General features: G+C 55.8%; 9 protein-coding genes and 1 non-coding gene across 10 annotated transcripts in view; 5 read left to right on the forward strand and 5 right to left on the reverse strand.

The window, feature by feature from the left end:
• The window catches only part of CHGG_10767 (uncharacterized protein), a gene marked incomplete at both ends in the record, with an annotated part of 1,488 nt that extends 706 nt beyond the window's left edge, over positions 1–782 (reverse strand). Inside the window, one exon of the mRNA XM_001226033.1 lies at positions 427–782. Within this exon, the coding sequence (XP_001226034.1) occupies positions 427–782 (356 nt within the window). The remainder of the gene's footprint in view (positions 1–426) is intronic.
• Positions 783–3,485: 2,703 nt separating this feature from the next.
• CHGG_10768 (uncharacterized protein) lies at positions 3,486–5,342 on the forward strand (the record flags this gene model as incomplete). The annotated part of the gene is made up of 1 exon (XM_001226034.1): positions 3,486–5,342. One exon carries the CDS (start codon positions 3,486–3,488, stop codon positions 5,340–5,342), a length of 1,857 nt encoding a protein of 618 aa, XP_001226035.1.
• Positions 5,343–6,112: 770 nt separating this feature from the next.
• On the reverse strand, positions 6,113–8,302 carry CHGG_10769 (uncharacterized protein; the record flags this gene model as incomplete). Its single annotated transcript, XM_001226035.1, has 2 exons — positions 6,113–8,145; positions 8,224–8,302. The coding sequence occupies 2 exons, from the start codon at positions 8,300–8,302 to the stop codon at positions 6,113–6,115; spliced, it is 2,112 nt and encodes a 703-aa protein (XP_001226036.1).
• Positions 8,303–8,927: 625 nt separating this feature from the next.
• Positions 8,928–11,674, forward strand: CHGG_10770 (uncharacterized protein; the record flags this gene model as incomplete). Its single annotated transcript, XM_001226036.1, has 4 exons — positions 8,928–8,936; positions 9,016–9,040; positions 9,208–9,676; positions 9,763–11,674. The coding sequence occupies 4 exons, from the start codon at positions 8,928–8,930 to the stop codon at positions 11,672–11,674; spliced, it is 2,415 nt and encodes an 804-aa protein (XP_001226037.1).
• A 225-nt stretch (positions 11,675–11,899) lies between these two features.
• On the reverse strand, positions 11,900–11,988 carry CHGG_11227. Its single transcript has one exon. It is a non-coding gene; the product is annotated as a tRNA-Glu (tRNA).
• Positions 11,989–12,698: 710 nt separating this feature from the next.
• CHGG_10771 (uncharacterized protein) lies at positions 12,699–13,535 on the forward strand (the record flags this gene model as incomplete). Its single annotated transcript, XM_001226037.1, has 1 exon — positions 12,699–13,535. The coding sequence occupies one exon, from the start codon at positions 12,699–12,701 to the stop codon at positions 13,533–13,535; it is 837 nt and encodes a 278-aa protein (XP_001226038.1).
• Positions 13,536–13,742: 207 nt separating this feature from the next.
• CHGG_10772 (uncharacterized protein) lies at positions 13,743–14,786 on the reverse strand (the record flags this gene model as incomplete). The annotated part of the gene is made up of 2 exons (XM_001226038.1): positions 13,743–14,190; positions 14,350–14,786. 2 exons carry the CDS (start codon positions 14,784–14,786, stop codon positions 13,743–13,745), a joined length of 885 nt encoding a protein of 294 aa, XP_001226039.1.
• An 847-nt stretch (positions 14,787–15,633) lies between these two features.
• Positions 15,634–16,771, forward strand: CHGG_10773 (uncharacterized protein; the record flags this gene model as incomplete). The annotated part of the gene is made up of 2 exons (XM_001226039.1): positions 15,634–15,802; positions 15,864–16,771. The coding sequence occupies 2 exons, from the start codon at positions 15,634–15,636 to the stop codon at positions 16,769–16,771; spliced, it is 1,077 nt and encodes a 358-aa protein (XP_001226040.1).
• A 1,680-nt stretch (positions 16,772–18,451) lies between these two features.
• CHGG_10774 (uncharacterized protein) lies at positions 18,452–19,876 on the forward strand (the record flags this gene model as incomplete). Its single annotated transcript, XM_001226040.1, has 1 exon — positions 18,452–19,876. The coding sequence occupies one exon, from the start codon at positions 18,452–18,454 to the stop codon at positions 19,874–19,876; it is 1,425 nt and encodes a 474-aa protein (XP_001226041.1).
• A 242-nt stretch (positions 19,877–20,118) lies between these two features.
• The window catches only part of CHGG_10775 (uncharacterized protein), a gene marked incomplete at both ends in the record, with an annotated part of 2,252 nt that continues 1,619 nt past the window's right edge, over positions 20,119–20,751 (reverse strand). The window contains one exon of the mRNA XM_001226041.1: positions 20,119–20,469. Within this exon, the coding sequence (XP_001226042.1) occupies positions 20,119–20,469 (351 nt within the window). The remainder of the gene's footprint in view (positions 20,470–20,751) is intronic.

A 20,751-nucleotide genomic window follows, 5' to 3' on the forward strand; every position in this document is an offset into this window, starting at 1 on the left:
TAATGAGAGCGGCTTGAAAAGCACAAGGCCGGTGAATGATCTCCAGACGAGTTTCCGACAGCTAATCAGCGTAGGGACAGAACAAGGGCGCTCGGAGCCGCCTTCGGTGTAGGCGACCCACCGGTGCCTTTTGGGACAGAGGAGAGGCGGGTTTGTTACTTTGGTTGCATTCACCAATGGGGGTGGGGGTGGGAGGGGAAAAGGGGTGAAAGGGGGGTTGAAAGGTGGGGGGAGGGAGCGGATAATAGGGGGGGATAGATAGGAGGAATAGGGGGTGGGTAGGGGGGTCAGGGCTGATAGGAGATTGGATTGGGAGAGCTTTTAGGAGAGGCAAGACATCGCAACGCAACCGTTTCCCCATCCTTCCTGCTTTTGTTTTTGGGGAAGAGAAAAGGGACGGAGAACAACGAAAAGCATCCAACCCACCAGACATAGCCATGCGCCGGCGACATGACGCCGTCCCGGTAGCGGAACACGGTGCCGACGATCTCACCCACGTAGGCGCCCGCGTGCTGCGGCGGCATCATGTTGAGCCACTGGTCCGTCAGCGGCTGCTCCTGCGGCGACGCCGGCTCGTAGTCCACCTGCAGCTCGTTGACCACGAACAGGAACGACGCCGAGATTGTTCCCGGCACCGCAACCGGCCGCTGCTGGGCGCTGGGGGAGGATTTGGGCTTGCTGTGGCCGGTGCTGGTGCTCGTGCTGCTCGTGCTGCGCCGGCTGCCGTGCTTGTGCGTCTTGCTGCCGCTGTGGCTGGGAACGCCCAGAAGCGAGGAGAACATGGCGCTTTGCGGGGTCGGCGAATAGGAAAATGGCGGGGATATCTTGGGACAAAATGGTTCGGAAGTTGCCAGGAAGAATGTCTGGTTGTGCTGTGTGCTGTGGCGTGCGTGCGTTGGGCCCCTGTGGTTTTCATATCTGTCACAAATGACAGAGATCAACTGCAGATATATCGTCCCACGACCTCGGGGTTCATGACGAGCTCGGCGTATGAGCCGCCGAGGGTGGCATGTGTGCCCAATCCATCCATCTTCCTCTATTCCTCCGCGCGTTGGGCATGAAGGAGACAGGTGCTGGGGATCGGAAATCGGAAGGATGACAACGAGGATAGGGGGTCATGTGAACCCCTCCAGACATCGGTCAACATGACGAAGACCAAAGCTTTCAACTTCCGCCTAACGAAGGATTTGCTCGCCAAGAAGGTCAGCTGGATATCGACAGGTGGTAATGCTGACCGGTATGGTCTTCTCAACGTGGGATGGTGGCTCGAAAGCCATGTCGGAAGATGCTTGCCATAGGATTTATGGTTGGCCGATATCGCAGGGCATACCTATCCGAGATGGCGGGCTCACACAGAACTATAGCGCTTGTTAGGTGGTGATCAGGACCGTCCAGGGAATAATATGTATGGTATACCTTTCCAATGCAACTTTTGTGTCATGGACCCAAATGGCACCTCTCCTTTTCCGATATCGATATGGAACCATGGTGGTATCAGCGGCGAATCAACATCCAGGGCATGTCAGTTCCGCCGTCACCCATAGCAGCGGTATTTTTGGGGCCAAGGTTCGTGTCGAATGGTAGGATACGCAGGTTTATGTGTAACATGAGAAGTCTTATTTTGACCAAAATTTGCTGGGGAGACGCCAGCGACGGGAGGTTTGACTTTATGGTAGCACAGAGAGTGGGATCGACACGACATGGCATGGATGGGTAGAGAGAGGGCCATGGAGGGTTGTTGGCTTTGTTCGCTTGGCCATGAGTATAGTGATACCGGCACTTGATGAGTGGAAGGAGAGAGAACCAATGCCATACAGCCGCCATAGGCGAAGGTTAATTTGTTTTTCCTCGCAGGGTCAAGGGGGGGCAGTGGCCAGGGCGGCATATCCCCATATTGAACTGAGATGCTGTTACTTGGCACCCAGACACGGGGTTTCCAAGTCTGGGATATCGGCTCTTGACAACGGACGAGTGAGGGCTGGGTTCTATCACTACCTTAGGTTACACAGATGACAGAGTGCCAATTCTTTGGATTCCTGAGCGCGGGATGTGTCACCATCCAAAGGAGGACCGTCAAGGATTCATTGGAATCAAATGCCCGCTCGTTGCCTAACCAGCCCCTCCTTCACATGGTCGCCTTGACATCACAGCAACCGCGCATGCATCCTGGAAGACATAACTTGAGTTCTCGGGTTTCGGCAAGCGGTGCGTGCGCGAGAACTGGGCGATGTCCAAGTCCCTAGCCAAACTATAGGTACCTGAGATCGGAGTACCCACAAAGGAAACCCGATGATCAGGAATTATCTTACCCGATGGGTTCTATTGGCAGAAAAGTGAGTCAACAAGTACTGAGGAAGTACTTCCCTCTTGGCTGTGTAACATTGTCAAAGTTCAACATGCGACCTTCGATGCCCAATGGACCGTGCCTTGCCGTATGCTGCCATTCCCAGACTTGGGTGTGATGTGGCAAGCTGCGGCAGCTGATTTCCGACAAAGGATCCCGGCAGTGTGTTGGCTCCTGTCGTGGAACGCTTCCCCCGGTGTTGGGACAAAACCTGGGGACGCCACACTCCACACTAGGGCACTGGGCATGGATTCCTGACCGATATCGGGTTTCAAACTCGATGACAAGGTCGGCGTGATGATACTTGGCTGTTCGTAACCTTCGCTTGATCCCAATCCGGCTGCGACTTGTTTCGTGTGGCTTCTCGGGTTCTTCGACAGCAGTGAGGAGATAACTCCTCTTTGTGACTATCTCAACCACATAGACACGCAAATCTTTCAAAGATAACATTCCCAAGGTCGAGGAACCCCCCTGGTTTCTATACACCACGTTTCCCACAACTCCGAACCATTTAAGTCCAGACAGGAAACTGTATTGCAGCGTAATCGCAGTTGATATCATCCCTGGAGTATAGCCGGCGAAACCGTGTAAATGGTGCTTGGACATTGCAGACTTGCCCTTGATGTTGCTTGTAGAGATCGATGAACGCAGTTCATGGAGAAGTAACCCTCGTGACATGACTCTCGTGGATAGAGATTAGATTGACTGTTAATATCCTAAAAGAAAGGACCGTAAAGACCCCAAGCCCTGTCCGTGACGGCGCGGCCAGGTACTAGGATATTGGCCTGGGCATCTAATAGTACCAAGAAGGGAAGCATTGGACCCAGAAATAATTTTACAACTTTTTGTATTTGGGAGTTGAAGTCCGGGTAAAATCGAGTAGGTATGTAGCTGATCTCTGGTGGGTGATGGCAGCCTCGTCGCCCTGATGAGCAGACATCCCAGCATTAGATGTTGGTGCCTGGTCAGGGGCTATTATCTCCCCCACTCCGAATACGCCACATGGCAACCAACAACCCACCCACATTTCCTGCTTCTTAATCCACGTTGCACAAAGTCGTACCGAGTGACCTTTCAGTCTAGGTATTGCCTTTACTCGCGCCCCTTAGGCACAACACACGGACGCAGCGTACCGACAGTGATGGCAGCAGACAGCCATCTTCCTGGCATTTTACGCCTCAGCCCCGAAATTCGACGTCACATCTACCTTGACCTTGATTTAGGTCAAATAGAATACTATGCCCACACCGCCCCAGCAATCTACCAGTTGGGTGGTCCTGCATCATCAAGGATAGAGGGAGAGGACTTTAGACCTGCAGCTTTCTACGGTCTCTTGCTGTCCTGTCGGACAATCTATCTCGAAGCATCCTCGCTCTTGTACTCGGAGAACTGGTTCATCATCTATTACGAACCCCTCCGGAGTCTCAGTTCCCTGCGCGCCCTCACGCCGCACGCGCTGGCATCTCTGACCAATCTCAAGGTCGTACTCAACCAAACCTCCTGCCATGTACAAGGTGAAAGGTACGGGAGTGGCTACTGCTGTGGACGCGGGTGGGCGTCTGGCTCGGGGCAAGGCCAGCCCAAAGTGAGCGACCCCAAGTTGCTCCGCGGATGCCTTTCCCAATACCACGAAGATGACCATGACTTCCCGCTCGACAGGTCCAATACACGGGCCGAGGAAGTGCTGGCAGAGTGGCAGAAAACGGCTTTTTATTTAGCACCGCATATCGTACCTGGAAGGCTCGAACTGTCCTTGGTCTGCGACGTCCGGAACACAGAGGTCCAGATAGCCAGGCGCGTCCTGGATGGCCTGTATCTACTCCCGCGACTAAAGGATTGCCATGTCAGACTGTCCGAAACGTCGGATAAACGGCTCCAGCATATCACCGATAGCGCCGTGTTACGGGCTCGTCATATTATATCCTCTGAACCCCCGCCGTCGCCGGGCCCGTCCTCGCCAATGTCTTTATCCACAAACCTTTCCCCGGCAGCCCCTCTGAACCCCCCTGGTCTTCTCACTCTGCCGCGTGAGATCCGGCTTCGAATTCTGGAATATACCGACCTCGTCACTCCCAGCAAAGAGGTCATGTGGCACCGGAAGGTCCCCAACAGTGGATATTTTCTACAGAGAGCTCCATGTTATACCGACCGTGGGGGTGGCTTTTGTGATGTTTCACACTGCAATGGGTGCCAGTTTACTCAGTGCTACAAGACGCCGTGGACTGAATTGACCAACGGCTGTTTCTGCCGCCTGAACCATACCGCGGCGTCGTCACGGTGCAAATGCTGGGTTACGCCAACCTCCTTATTCCTCGTCTGTCAAACTGTCTATAGCGAAGCCAATGTGGTATTTTACACCCAGAACCGCTTCATCATCGTTGACAGCCCGTGGAACGACCCATGCGCGTATTGGGACCCCGGCGACTACCCATTCCAGTCTTTTGCTGCCAGCCAGTTCCTGAGAAACGTCATCCCTCGGCACTGTCTGGGACATCTCCGCTTTCTTGAGCTCACCTTTTCCCAATTTACCTCCGAGGCTCGGCCAAGTGACGGGCACCCGGCGCTCCTAGACTGGGATGCCACCGTCGAGTGGCTGAAAGACGAGCTTAACCTGCCGGCTTTGACCCTGCGTCTGGTCGTGACGGGCCACGATGACCCTGACCGGGGGTCACACACCGCCTATTACTATACGCGAGAGCAGGGAAAAGAGGTTCTGGCGACTTATAACCGCATTCTACATCCCCTGCGACTCTTGGGGGCTGCTCCAGATGGTGGTCTGGCACGGTTTTATGCCGTGTTGCCGTGGCCGTTGAAATGGTCGCGCCTGGCAAAGGAGCAGCTCAGCGTCAAAGGGTGGGATTGGCTGGATTCTAAGGACGCAGAGCTCAAGAAGCGCGCCGAGAAGTTTGTCATGGGAGACCGGTACGAATCCGTCTCCCTCGCCGTCGTGGAACCGAGGAAGAGCCTCTGGTATTGGGACAGTCTGCGCTTCTGCTAGGTAGTTACGCCATCGCGTCGGCCATACGTGGACATGGCATGCCGGATATGTAGATCAAATTGAAAGACCAAACGCATGCATGCTTCCACGGTGTAGTAGCCATACAGGCACTTTCTTCCTAGTTCAACTGCCACAGCTTCAACACTAAAACTTACATGGACATTGCAAGTCAGCGTCATCTATAAACAGATCTGGTACGCTATCTGGCGAACATGAGAAATACTTTCAGTATTATTTCCTGTACGAGTTCTGTACCACAGCAGGGTTCAATAGGGGGTGGCATGCCTTATTGGGCCTGGAAACGCTTGCCCCAATTCATTTGCATGTTTTTTTCAACATGCCGTGCCACAGCAACATGCCGTGCCAACCCGACCTACCTTTTCCAAAAGAATTGGCAACCCCCTATAACCTTTCTGAAGCCCTGGATCAATTACAGGTACCAAGCATAAACTTCAATATCGAAGTTTGGAACAAAGAGAAATGGGTACAATTAACTACGGAATCGAACAGAGGCACGCGCGAAGAGGGAAAAAGTGATTTATTGAACTACTTGACTAAACTATATTTAAATGATGCGGTGCTCCTTCTTCATACGAGGATATATAGGTAGTTGTCTCGAGTTGGAGCTGCGATGTTCCATTTGGTGGGGAGGGTGGCACAGCATGTTGGCATGGTATGGCATGTTGTTGTGGCAAGGCATGTTGGCCCAGGTAAGGCATGCCACCAAGTTGATTTTCCCACTACGGTAACTAAGAACGAGACGTCGCTAATCACACCCTGATGCCTCGCAGGATATCCACCACCAATCGTAGATACGCCTGCTGGAGCAGAGCAGAAATAACCTCATGCGTCTCGTCCGCATCTATCGGAAGTTTGAAGTGCTCGAGGCCTCCAATACAGGCCCTCACCGCGTCGCGATACCGAGGACCCATGGTCGCGCTAACATGCTCAAGCAGTGCCGGCTCATCCGCGAGAAGACGCTTCCTGATGTATTTAAGGTCATCCAACGAATCTTTCGAGTAGGTCTTCCCCGCAAGTTTGTGTGTTTCCCCAGGAGACACATCTTGCTTCACAAGAGGTTTGCTCTTCTCTCCGCCGGCATTGTCAGAGTCTTTCCCTCCCGACAGCTTTGGAGGCTGCTTGAAGCCGAGAATCTCTTCCGCCGGTTTCCACCAGGCAATCTCGAGCAGCATGATGCCTATGCTGTACATGTCGAACGTCTTGCGGTACCCCTTTCTGTCAACGCCCAGGTAGTCCGGGTGCGTGTAGACGGCCCAGTCCTCGGCGGCCGCAGTGGAGGTCAGATCTTCCTCGTCTGGACGGGAATATTCGAAGCCGCTTATGTAGGGCTGGGAATAGTTCGGGATGCCGCCCGGCGTCGGCACGAGAATGCTATCGCTGCGGAGGCCCTTGTGTAGCCAGTTGACGGCATGAAGAAAGTAGAGGCTGGTTGCGAGCTCCTTCGCGAGGCTGATGCGGCTCTGGATAGGGGGTGGCGCTTGGCCCCGGTGCAGCAGCAGCAGCTGGGACAGAGATGTGATTTCGGCCGCCTGCGGTGCCGGGCCGGGCAACCGGTAGATCAGGCCGAACCGTTTATTTTCCTCGTCGTCATAGTACCCGGCACACAACGGCACGCGGAATTGCGTCGGCCGGTTTGCCATATGCAAGATGGCCACCAACCGCTCGAGGTTGGCCGTGACAACAGTTGCCGGCCCGTAGTGGAACTTCCCCGGTGTGTCCTCGTGTCGGACACTGTGGTAGGTCTTCCACTCCACCCATGCCGCTCCGCCCATATAGGTCGCCGGAACCCTGTACGCTTCGGTTGCTCTGGCGTGGTCCAGCGTCAGGGTCTTCAGCCGTTCCCCTTCCAGCTTGAGGCCTTTGAGCCCACGGTCGTCTGGTGTTGTACGATCCTCGGCCGGCTTAGCATCCAACCTCGCTATATTGTATCGGAATCGTGTCAACTGTGCGAAGAGGGTCTGTGGACGCTCCGCGATGGTAGCTGTTGGGGTGCTTCCCATTCCAGGGACTGCTACGCCGACCACGGTATCTCCCAGTGGCAGCCAGCGGCGCATTTCCGACTCGATGTCGCTTCGACTCGTCGCAATCTCGACAGCCTCGACGAGCTCCTTTATCTCGCCCATGGAGCTTGTCATTTGCAGCATGGCCATGCACGTCTCTTTGGTCTTCTCGATCAGAATGCTCATCTGATGGTCGCCGAGGGTCTCGTGGAGGTAGTCGGTCAGCTCCTTCAGACGCGCGACCTGAATCTTGAAAGCATCCTTGTCGCTCAGCAGCCAGCGAATGCGGCCGGGCTGCTTGGCGATGTCAGCCACGCCCCGACCAATATCCACGACTCGCTTCCAGCCCCTCGTCAGAAGGTGTTGTTTCTGAGAGGGAAGCTGGTCATCCGAGAACTCAAGCACGCTACGAAACTGCTCCATGTCGGCATCCTTAAGCTCTTCTTTCCGGTTGGCCAGGTCCAGCGTTTCGGCGGTGTCGGTGCCCAGGGCCGCGGCTTCACTGCCGGCGGCGGCGGCGGCGGGCAGCACCGCCAGCACGTCGTCGGATCGCAAGCTGATTTTGCCGAGCCTGTCGATCAGCGCCCTTATCTCGCTCAAAAGGGCCATGATGGTGGCGCGATTCGCCTTCAGCTTTCGGTCAAACTTGGGATGATCACGGTGGTCGGACAGGCCGGCGAGATCGCCCCAGTCTAGCAGGCGGGTGCATTCAAGCCGCAAGCTCAGTTTCAACGACGCGCAGTCTTCTGGCATGTTGACGGCAACCTCAAACATCTCGTAGCCTACTTGTATTCAGTGTCATCGAGGGGACAGATCAGGGATGACAGCCAGCAAGGGACAGTGTTACTCAGGCTACGAACCTTTCCTGATTCCATCAAATATCTCGAAGGCTACCGAAGCGGCACCTAGGCCAAGACCCGCCAACGAAGCAGGATCCATCGCAATGTCGTCCTTATGTTGGCTGGAGCCAACGCAGTTTCTGTCGTCGTAAGTCGTAACTCGAAAGTGAAAGTCAATCCTCTTTGTTCATCTCGAAGCCACAGCTCTCGCAGCAAATAGGTTGTACACCTTGAGTGGGATCCGGAAATGCGAAGGGTGATTCAACTCAACTTGAACCTCTTCTTATTTCCCGTGCTGACAGCCGGGTATGAGGTTGTATCAAATCAGCGGAGGACATGGGCAGCGCGCTGCAGATACTCTGCATACACGACATGTATGTGACGGGCACAGCAAGGCTCCGCGATGCCAACAGGGCTCCCCCCTACCCCGCACTCTCTTTCCGCTGCGTGAAGAAATACTCTTATCCACTCGAATCCACGCGTGAAGCTATCGCCGTCTTCAAGGGACCTCGGTGGCTCAGGGGCTTCACATCAGAGAAACCTGGATTACCTCAAGGCCATGAATAGGACTGCTCTGTTAAGATTCTTGGAGCCGGATCGCTCGCTCCAATATGGGACACATGCGTCCGTCGCCGCCAAACGCCTCCCAAATACTGGGTCCTGGATTTTTGTGCATGAGGACTTCCAGGCATGGTTGCACGAAAAGAATTCTCTCCTCTGGCTAGATGGGCAAGGTGAGTCTCTACCTATAGCTTGGAGGAATAGGGGCTGTGATTATAGTTCTGACTCTTAGGTTCTCCAACTCCTCTGTAGCTGGCACTGGGAAAACTGTCCTGTGGTAAGTCCTCGCCGGTCTAGGCACGGTTTCTTGTGTTGTTCAGAGCCGGCAGCTGAAAGCCACCAGCTCCGCTATCATCGATGACCTGCAACGCAGACAGGGGTCAAACGAGTCGACCGCGGTGCTGTATTTCTATTTTTCAATGAGAGACTCAAGACGCGCCACAGATCAGAACCTTCTCTCGTCACTGCTCGCCCAGATGTGTGAATTGGTGGCCACCATTCCCAACGAGCTGAGCATGCTCAGCAATTTGGCTCAGGGACAGGAGCCCTCGTTTGAGCTGCTCTTCCGCGCCGTTACCATTGCAGTACAGCAGTTTCGGCAAATCTTCATCGTCATCGACGCCCTGGACGAGTGTTTGGATGGCCGGCGTCTCATCGCCACCCTGCGAAACATGATGTACTGGGATCTGGATGGAATGCATCTATTTCTCTCAAGCCGGTCGTTCCCGCCTATCCAGGCCTTCCTTGAGACAATAGATCACTCCCGCTACATTACCATCGGTGACTCCAATCGGTTCGACATTGAAAACTTTATACACCAAAGACTAGGCGAACGGTTTGATCATCGGCCCGGGACGGAAGCCGAGGTATTAGACAATATCAACAAGCGCGTGGCGGCTAAGGCCGGTGGAATGTAAGTTGGACCTGACGGCTCATCTCCCTCATACTTATTTAGCAGTTTTCAAGGGGCTAGCTATCTGACCAAGATCCACTGGCTAGGTTCTTGTGGGCCAAACTTGCACTCGAACAGCTCCTAGAAAATGCGTATTCTACAAGAGATATGGTGGATATGCTGGATAGACTGCCCCGCACTCTCGACGAAATGTACGCCAGACTCATATCCACGCATCTCCATCAGAGCTCGTCGACCCCGGCGCTTGTGCCGAAGGTTCTGATTTGGGTCGGCTACGCGCGCCGCCCACTTCGGATTGAGGAAGTTGCGGAGGCGGTCGCCCTCGATGTGACAGCCGCGCCCATCGTGTCGCCCCAAAGGCAGTTCTTCCGATCCAAAGATGTCCTGAGGATATGCCCGGAGCTCACGCGCACCGTCACAATCCAGAATGCCACTGAGAGCCACGAAGCTCTGGCTCTCGTCCATGTGTCGCTCCGAGACTATATGGATATCAGACTGTCGTCCTTGAACCCTCATGTGGAGATGGCCCGCGCCTGTCTGCAATACCTGTGCCTGCTAGATCAGCCCGACACTCTCAATTCTCTAAATTATCTCCAGCGCTTCCCGCTTGCCAACTACGCCGCCCGCTTCTGGCATTACCATATGCAGGCGGCCGACCATACGCGCGGCGACTTAGGTCCCATATTAAGTGCGGCCACGGACTTTTTCCGCGGTAGCAACATATACGTGCAGAACTGGGTAAAGCTCTTCGATCCCGACAGACCGTGGATTTCCCAGCCAGACATCTCGAGCGGGCTACCGAACGTTTCAACGCCGCTCTACTACGCCTCTTGTCTGGGTCTGCCGGCCTTGGTGCGCGACCTCCTGGACAGGCGGGACGGCGGCGACATCAACGCAACCGGCGGGGCTCACGGCACGGCGCTCCAGGCAGCCGCCTACCACGGCAATCTCGCCATCGTCAAGATCTTGCTTGAGTCTGGCGCCGATCCCTTCATCCGCTGCGGACTCCACGGCACAGCTCTGCAAGCAGCCAAGTTTGTCGGACACGTCGAGATCACCGAGGTTCTCCAGGCTAGAATGCGGGAGCGTGACACGGGTGAGGCGGGTCAGGACGCCGGCGAGCTGGATCTGCCGCGGCACATCGTGCTGAGTCGCGGAGACACCGACCCGTACGAGTGGCGCAAGGAGCTCGGCAGCGGCGCCATGGGCTATGTAGATATGGTGGAGAGCCGAGCCTCGGGCTCCTTGTGCGTGCGCAAAACGATACGCCCTGGCTCGGCCGAAGAACGGCAGCGGCTAGTGCAGGTGGTGCAACTCATGGAGACGCTCAACCACGTGCACATCGTCAATGTGCTTGGCTCGTATTCAATCCGGCCAGAATTCTACATCCTCATGAATCCTGTTGCCCAGTGGGACCTAAAGCGCTACATGGCCGGCCAGGGCGGCGCTGTCGTCAACCCTCGCAACCTAGCCCGCTGGATCGGCTGTCTGGCCCGCGGCCTGTCCTATATCCATAGGAAGAGGGTCAAGCACAAGGACATCAAGCCGTCGAACCTCCTCGTAGACGGAGACAACATCCTGTACACTGACTTCGACCTGGCACACCGCTTCCAGAGCCTCGACGACGTGACCACTGGGCGGACCAGCCAGACCGTCTCTTACAGTGCGCCCGAGGTCGCCGAGGGAGGCGAGCGCACTCCAGCCACCGACGTCTTCTCGCTCGGCTGCGTCTATGTCGAGATGCTAACCGTCATCACTGGCAGCAGGGTCTTTGATATCTTCCACAAGCTGCCAGGGGAGAGGGGATACAACTTCCGCGGTCATAACAACGCCGTTGCTGTCGCCTGGCTGGAGGGGCTGTCGTTTGGCAACGAGCAAGAGAAATACGGCGAGGCCGTCAGACTTACCAGGCAGATGATCTCTGAGGTGCGCCCGGATGCTGAGACTCTGTCGCGCCGCCTCGGCGCGCTAGCGTGTGACCTCTGCGCGCTTCCATGACTTTCGCTCATGGGTGGAATAATTACTACCTAACCTAACACCACGTAGGCCCTCTTTATTTTGTTGAACGCCTCTATTCTGTGAGACGTGACATTCCATCATGGTCCTGCCTCGCTTAGTTATACATAGCAGTGCTAAATTCAGGAGCTGGAATAATACCAAACGAGCTTCTACTTGCTCGGTAATCTATATGTATACTGTACCCAACAACCAAAAAGCAAAGAGTTTCCATACCGGGGTTCGAACCCGGGTCGCCAGAAGGATCAAGTCAAAGATTGAAAATCTGGAATGCTAAACCACTACACTATATGGAAAGAACTGGTTGTTGGTGCTTTCTTTGTTGGACCTGCTCATGTATGCTGTCCGTAGGGGGCTCCTGCCACAGGTTTGCGAGTTCCAGAAGTCTGTCCCTTCATCTCATCTCAAGGTTAGCAACTCGTACATCGTAGATTTACTCAACGTGTCTCGCAAAAAACCTAAGATAGGTAGGAATCAAGAGGTCTTCTGCCGTCGAGCCAAGGCCCTGCAGAATTCATAGTTTACACCGGCAACTAAGGCATGCTTTATTGGCCAGAGGTTCGTGTCATTACCAGCGACTGCAGCCCTTGATATACCGGTACAGTCCGCCTAAGAATATATGGGGATAACTGAGTAGCAGAAGGCCCCGGGTGTAGAAGTGTAGCTCGGCTGCCGATCCCCGCTCTGCAAAGTACCATCACGCTCCTCAATATAAAGTTGTCAAATGCCGCCCACGTCATGCGTACCAATCACTTGGCAGGGACAAACTGCCGAAACTAAACCTCACATATAACCTGCCAAATATCATGGAATGTACTGGCCAGGGTAATTACCCGTTGCCCACATTAACCTTACACTCCCGGACCCCTCAAAGCACGCCGGGATATAAAGTCGACCATGTCACGGTGCCTAGGGCTGGATCGTGAAGGTTGTCTGTCTGTTGTAAATCCTTCCTCAACTCCATCTTCTCACCCTCCTACAACACACATTGCCACCTACAACCAACATGCACACCCTTTCCCTCCTCACCCTTGGGGCCCTCAGCCCTCTGCTGGCCTCCGCAGCCGACTGCACCCGTGAGTTCCTCCAAACCAGCGCCGACAGCCTGATCGCCGCCCAAAAAGCCGGCAACCCCGCGCTCCTCACCCCCGTCTCCGACACCATCACCTACCGCGAGAACTACGCCGCCGCCCAGCTCCCCTCGGGCATCCTCACCAAGGCCCTCCCCATCGACCACAGCCGGCACAGCCTCGACACGACCCAATGCGCCACCTACACGGAGCTGATCTCCGCCACCGGCCCCACCCCCTACGTCCTGGGCGTGCAGATGTACTTTGCCGACGGCGCCGTGTCCAAGATCGACACCCTCGTCACCACCACAGGGGATTGGTTGTTTAATGCCACCGGCACCCTCCACTGGGCTAGCCAGGAAAAGTGGGATACTATCCCGGAGGCGGACCGCGACTCGAGGGAGGTGATTCAGGCCGCGGCGGATGCGTACTGTGATATTTTTAGTGATAAGAGCGTGGTTGTGCCGTGGGGGTATCCCTGTGCGCGGTTGGAGGGGGGCATGTATACGGGGAATGGAGGGCCGAATGATAAGTGCGATGTGGGCATTCCGAGTGGTGTGAGTTTGACGGATCGGCGCTATGTCATTGATGAGACGGTCGGGGCCGTGTCGGTGTTTTTGAGCTTTGCCACCATCCCGGATAGTCATGAGTTCCGGGTCGAGAAGGGGAAGCTGCGGTTTGTACATACCCTGACGGTGATGAGCGCGAGGGGGAATGGGAAAAGTGCGGGTAGGAGGGGGCGTAGGGGGGTTATGAGTCCTCCGGCGAAGTGAGGGATGGGGAGGGTAGGTAGGTATCTCACAAACCGGCAGCTTGTCGTTTGGTTTGAAACATGGTTATTTGTTGGTAATACAGAGATTACAGCGAGATATACATATCTGGAACAGCCCGAACTTGAAATATCCCAAGTTCCCAACCCATAAACCACCCACCCAGCACAACCCCAACGCCATTCCCGCCTCCCAATAAGCCCCCAATCCCTACACCCCCAGCAACACCGCGCTCTCCGTCTTTGCCCTGGTCGTCGCCTTCCCCATGCCACTCTTCGGATAACAGAAGCTCAACCCCGTCCCCTGCGGCCCGTCTGCCGTCACCCACGACACCCCCGTGCACGGCCCCAGCGCCGAGGCCGGGTACAGGTTTAGCTGCGCGCACAGCGCGATGCAGTCGGCCATGGAGATGACGGGGAACATGCCCAGGTCGCCGCTAGGGTAGTCCGTCTCGCACTCCCGCCGGAAGGTGAGCTTGGTCCCCGGGACCGTGTAGTTGGCCTGTCCGGAGGGGAGCGGGCATTCTTGGATCACGGCGCCCACGGCTACGGCGGTGGTGATGGATTGGTCGGTGGCGAAGCAGATCTTGTTGGGTTCGGGCGTGCAGGTGGGTGGGGAGGTTGAGGTGGCGGTGGAGGTGCTGCTTGGGTTGGTGGCGCTGGTGGGTTGTGTTAATAGCTGAGGGTTGATAGGCGAGGGAAGGGAGAGTGGAGAGGGCACTAGTGTAGGATGGATAGAGTTGGGCAGCCTGAACTAGGCGGAGAGATGGAGAGTGGACTAGGATGGATAGATGATAGTTGGAAAGGGCTAGACTCACCTGGGACACACCCCCTGTGCTCCCGATCCCGTCGCGGTTCCCGTCTCGTTCCTTAATACCTGGCTCTGCACCACCCCCAAAACAACCAACGCGATGGCCAGCAGGATGTTGCTGGCTGTCAGAAAGAAAGTCGTCCTCCTGAGCCCGAGTATCCTCGGCTGCGTGCCCGATGTCCCAATCTCATGAGTTGGTCCCTGCGGCGGCGCAATGGATGACGGTGACGCTACCTTCCCTAATGACGGAGGTGTTGGGGAGTTTTGGTTGTTTTGCCAGCCTTGATACCTCCAGCTCTCGTCGCCCGGACCTACCGGCTCGGGGGCATAATGCTGATAGTAGTGCTGGCTCGGTTGCGGGTGTACCGGGTGCAATCCGTCCGAGAGATTCACGACTTGGGCCGCCTCGTAGTCCTCCCTACTCCACCCAATGGCTTTCGACATGGCGCCTAGCTCCGGCCAACGACGCGCACGCGTCTTTGATATCGACGTGGCTCTGACAGTTGGGTAGATCAGCGGCCCGGCCTCAAGGTGAGGGAAATGTTTCGGGGAAACAATTGACGGTCTTGGCGGAGGTCGGCGAGTTGGTGGTCACGGTCCATGTTGGGGAAGGCAAACATTCTCGGACAGACAGGGGTTACACTCTCACATTCCGTGCCCCTTTCCTAGCCCGCTTTGGGGTTGGGTGCCGAGCTTGGCTTGATCCTTCGGCGCGTTACGCACGTGGGGACGAGTCAGCTTGATGCTATCTTGGGGTCTCCCGCTCATGGTTTCAAACTGGAAAGGGCCTGCAAACATGTGGGATTGTGGATTGGGGGCCGTGATTCCCATACTGTGCACTCTTTTCGTCCGAATCAACTTGCATTACTACTAAGGTATGTATGTCTCGCATCATGAGACCCTCACCCTCTAACCAAGATCGGAAAGAGATAATCTTGGCATACAATACGACCCTATCCGGCTGATCCCGGATATATTGCAAAAACAATCGTGGAGGGCGCGGGGAAATGAAGCTTTGCCCCTCGTTGACATCTGCCCCTGGATCGTGATCACTTTCATGCACGCATCTCGAGAATTGACCAAGCCAAGCATCATTTCAAGGGTTCTGGCGCGATTAATTCTTTACCATGGTTGGCGCTCCTCCAGCGGCCCCCCCAGGCTTTACCGATCATACTTTCAAGTCATCCAATGGCGCCGAGCTCGACGTACGAGTGTGGCCTGCTGAGACTCCAGTGAAGGCGCCAGCGCCGTTTGTCGTTTGGTAGGACAAGATTCACTAATTACTCCCAAAATGCTATCAGTGCTATTATTGCACAATCGGCTGTTCTCTGTTTTCTTTCTTCTTGTTTTCCTTTTTTTCTTTTCCCTATCTCATTCTCTCCCCTACTTCCGACCCCGCTGCGTAAACATCAAACCACAAATGCGGGAACTAACAACTCCAGGACTCATGGCGGTGGATGGTTTGGCGGTTTCCGTATGTGCCCAACTACCAACAAGACTCTCAATAATTAACGCCACAAGACTTCGCTCCCCTGCCTTGGATGGCACCCGGCTTCCGGCAGCGCGGATACCACTTCGTCTCGCACAACTACCGACTGGCCCCGCAAGCTCGTGTAGATGAACAGTTAGCCGACTGCCTCGAGGCTATTGCATGGTGCCGCGCCAACCTCCCGGCCATCCTCGGCGCCGATAACATCGATGTGGACCGCTACATTCTCTGCGGCGAATCCGCGGGGGGGCATCTCGCCACCCTAATGGGACTGCACCTGCCCGCTCCAGCCCCGAGGACAATCATCGACGTATACGGTGTAGTGGACTTCCTGTCGATGAAGGCGTTCGGGCCCCCTCACCAACGCCCCAGCCGAACCACACAGGGACCGTGGGACGGCAAGTTCTCCGAAGAGACACTCAACAAGCTGCTCCGGGACCGCGATCAAGCCAACGTGTTGACTGACGGGCTGCCGTGGGACGAGTTCACCCGCCTGACGGACACCGAAATCAGCAAGCTGTGGGCGACCGAATTCCGGTACACGGACCGGGTGTTAATGCAGGCCGAGCTGCACATGATGCACTCCCTGTCGCGGTCAGCGGATGGCCTGCATGTGGGGATCATGCACAGGGAAAAGTTTGAGAGCGAGGAAAGTTTTATCGCTTTTGTTCGGTCCATGTCGCCGCTGCGGGTACTGCAGGATCGCGTTATTGAGGGGAAAAGGGGGCTTGAACTGTACCCGCCTACCGCGTTTTTGCACGGCACTGGGGATGTGGACGTCCCTGTTGAGCAAAGCTATGCCATGGCTGGCGTGCTGAAGGACGCCGGGGTTCCGGTGGTGGAATGTTATGAGGAGGGCGGGCTGCATGTGTTTGACATGAAGTACACGGTAAGGATTTCCAGGCGTACGGGGTGTGACTTGGCTAATACCGTGCTCTAGGGTCCGGACGTACCGGGATGGGATACTTACATCGTTCCTATTCTTGATTTTGTTGATAAGCATGCAGGGTCGAGATAAAATGCAAGCTCTGCTTTGGGCGGGCATTCATAAACCAGTAGATCTTCATATGCCACAGGCAACCCAGGTTCGACTCAGACAGCGACCGTTGCGCCGGTTTTGCTCCAGAACCTAGTCAATGAATTCAGGAGTGATTCTGTTGGACTTCGTTATGATTCTATCGCAGTATTCCCTATTTCTTTGTCTTCACGAGCTTTGCGTCCCTCGTTCCTATTCCCCGGGCTCCCAAGGCAAACACGGCTGCGGAACTACAGGTTCAGGGGCCGATACTGGGTGTAGGTAGTCATTTCGGGAACCAAAACTGTCTGGACCCAAACCGCAATGGACTATTGGTGGGAAAATAGGCCACCACGAACAACGATAAGTTTGGTTTAAGCAGCAAAGGGCGCCCAAAGATGCGACTCTACGTGGACCCCCACACCACGATGTCACTCTTCTCCCAGGGCTTCAACGCGGTAGCTTCCGAATTGCGTCAAAGAAACCCATTTCCAAGCCCAGCCGACTTTATCCGTGCTGGTTTAGGGCCGGCTCTACCATTTTCGGGTTGCATCCCACACGCCAAGGTCATCCTCATGAAGCACCTTTGCCGCGTTCGAATCTGATAGTCGCATTTTGACAAGCAGCTGCCCGGGTTGGGTGGGCTTGAGGATGGCATGTTTGGAGTCTAAATGGCCTCCCTCAAAGGTATCAAACAGCGTGATAATACCTTAATAAGTTGTTCCAATTCCAGATAGATCCCTTCTGGGAATAGCAATATGAGAAACCCAGGGCCTGCTTGTACAACACATGCAGGAAAGCAACGATGAGACTCATGACGGACACTCTTGGAGAACTAACCACCACCTCGTGGAGGGGAGTGCTAACCTTGCCCTCCGGCGGAGCGACCTCGAAAACGAGGGTGCCCCGGGACCAAACTGGGCCATTGCCAAGTCTTTAGAAGCATGGGAATTCTTTTGCGTTCTTCTAGTGCCATTCTAGAAACCGTCTTCCGTTATCTTCTTTGGGCAGGATGGGCAATGTGGTGACATCGGGTTCCGAATACGATCCTAAATGGTACGCCACGCTCGGAGCATGGCCTGCCGAGTAGCGGGGACGAGTTGGAGGCTCAAGAGCGGTCTAGGGGCAGCTCTTCGTAGATATTACATTAGTAAAGTTGCATCCACTAACAGAAAGGCTCCCTCAGTGCAACGCAAACCCAGCCCAAGCAGGGCGAGTCTATCAAAACCAGGTCAACAACCATCTCTTCCCCGGATTCCAAGCCTCAGCCGCTCGTCCGTACTTCAGGCTAAAATGAGATCGAGAAAAGGTTCAACGGTGTAGAAGTCCACGTGAACGGAGATGGCGTCCAGCATCCATTTACGGCCGCAATGGGAGCCACATACCTGGTTCGAGACATGGTTCCAGTTGGCGTACCAAACTTACAAAGATGGAAATGTTGGGGAAAGAGGAAAGTCCCCAAGGCTAACCAGGCAATGCCCCGCCAGCAAAATGACTTATAAGGCACGGTCTGGGACCTCGTCTTGGAACCAGCTCCAAGTAGAGCATCGACACACTAGGCTTTCTCCAGTTTCATTGTCCCCTGACCCGCAACCCTCAGTCAAGATGTTGTCTCCTGCCCTCGCCTCGTCCCTTCTGGTCGTACTCGGCGCCGCCGGTGCTCACGCCCAACAGCGCCAAGCCCTCTGGGGCCAATGCGGTGGTTCAGGCTGGAATGGCCCAACAGCGTGTGTGGATGGGGCATACTGCTTCCAACAGAACCAATGGTACCACCAGTGTATCCCGGGGAGCGACCGTTCACCGAGCCCAACAAATCCGCCTCAGCAGTCCTCCACGCTCACCACGTCCCGGGTGACTGTTGCACCTCCTACAAGCACGTCGCCTGCGCCGGGCGGAGGTGGTACTACCTGCCCCGCCACTCCGAGCGGCCAAGGCAGCCCAGTTGCCAACGCGCTCAACGACCCCTTCACCTTCCACGGTGGCGGCAAGGTATCCAGCAAAGCAGACTGGACGTGTCGCCAAGCCGAGATCAGCAAGCTTCTCCAGCAATACGAGCTGGGCACTCTCCCGCCCAAGCCGTCGTCGGTCACAGCCAGCTTCTCGGGCAGCACTCTGAGCATCAGTGTCTCGGAGGGCGGCAAGTCCATCTCCTTCTCGGTGAGCATCAACAACCGGCCGTCGAGTAGCGGACCTCACCCGGCCATCATCAACTTTGGAACCTTTGGTGGTCTTCCCGTCCCGGCCGGCGTGGCCACCATCAACTTCAACAACGACGAGATTGCCCAGCAACAGGACCAGTCTTCGCGCGGCAAGGGCAAGTTCTATGACATCTACGGCAGCGGCCACTCTGCCGGCGCGCTGACGGCCTGGGCATGGGGTGTTTCCCGTATCATCGACGCGCTGGAACTCACGCGTGCTCAGACCAACATTGATCCGGCAAGAATCGGCGTGACAGGCTGCTCGAGGAACGGCAAGGGCGCCATGGTTGCGGGTGCACTGGAGCCTCGCATTGCCCTGACTCTTCCTGAGGAATCTGGCGCGGGCGGTTCCGGCTGCTGGAGAATTGCTACATGGCAGAAGAACAGGGGCGAGAACGTGCAGGAGTCCAAGCAGATCGTCACGGAGAACGTCTGGTTTTCGACCAACTTCAACAGCCAGGTCAACAACGTCAACGCGCTGCCCTTCGACCACCACATGTTAGCCGGTCTCATCGCGCCCCGTGCCCTTTACGTCATGGAGAACACCGACATGGAGTGGCTCGGCAAGGTGTCGACCTACGGCTGCATGGGCATTGCCCGCAAGCAGTGGGAGGCCCTGGGCGCCCTCGACAGCTTCGGTTACTCGCAGGTTGGCGGTAACTCCCACTGCAGCTTCCCCAGCTCGCAGCAGGGCAGCGAGCTCAACGCCTTTATTGGCAAGTATCTGCTCAACAACCCCAATGCTGGCAACACGAACATCTTCCGTTCCACCGGGAACCAGAACTTTGACCTTAATTCGTGGAGCCCGTGGACCGTCCCCAAGCTGTCTTAGGGGGGTGGATCGGTGGTGATGGGATCTGGAGGGGGGTGTTATGGATGCATGTAACAAGGTTGGAACAGTCTGGTAACACCAGTACGTTTTGAGATAGATAGCATTCCCTAACCTAACAAGTACAAAATTACACCTACAAAACTGGCAATGATAACATGACACGCTTTTCTCTCCATCCTGCTTCGTACGCTTTTCCACCCAATATCCTTCGCCGAGTACTAACACACCGTAACAGCTACACCTCAACACTGAATCCTGGGTGGCAGGCCCAATTCCGTGATAACGCGGTCCTTGTACGTCTTCTCGGCAAAGCCAAAGAACTTGTCCACGTCCGCGACGTTCGAGGCCAGGCCGAACGAGACCCGGATAGCCCCAAGGTACGGCATGCCCAGCGCGTCGATGAACTGATCCAGACCCCCCGACGCTTGCCGGCTTCTCGACAGCTTCCGCGTGATCGACAGCTTCCGAACACCCTTGAAATCCAACTCAAACGCAGCCTCACCCGCTCCGGGATTACAAAAGCACCCCGTGCGCAGCGAGATCCTCGCCGCCGCCGACTCCATCGCCACGATCCTCTCATCCACCACCTTCCCCTCCGCATCCAAAAAGTTAAACGCCACCGTCCCCCCCCCGCATTACCATATCCCTCGGCCCATAAAACCTTCGCCATCGGCCGCGCATCCGCATGCCCTCAACCCCCGCAACTTCTCGAAAAACCAGCCCCGTGAAACACCTCATCCTCTCTCCCACCACCGCCACCCCCCCAACGCGCCCAAACCAGTCCAACCCAAACGCCACATCCGGCACCCCCAGGAAATTCCTCGTCGCATTCTCAAACCCCTTCCGCCCCCCCCGCATGCACATGGCAATTCGGC

This window comes from Chaetomium globosum, genomic scaffold (genome assembly GCF_000143365.1).
Source record: "Chaetomium globosum CBS 148.51 scaffold_8 genomic scaffold, whole genome shotgun sequence".
NCBI classification, from domain to species: Eukaryota; Fungi; Ascomycota; class Sordariomycetes; order Sordariales; family Chaetomiaceae; genus Chaetomium; species Chaetomium globosum.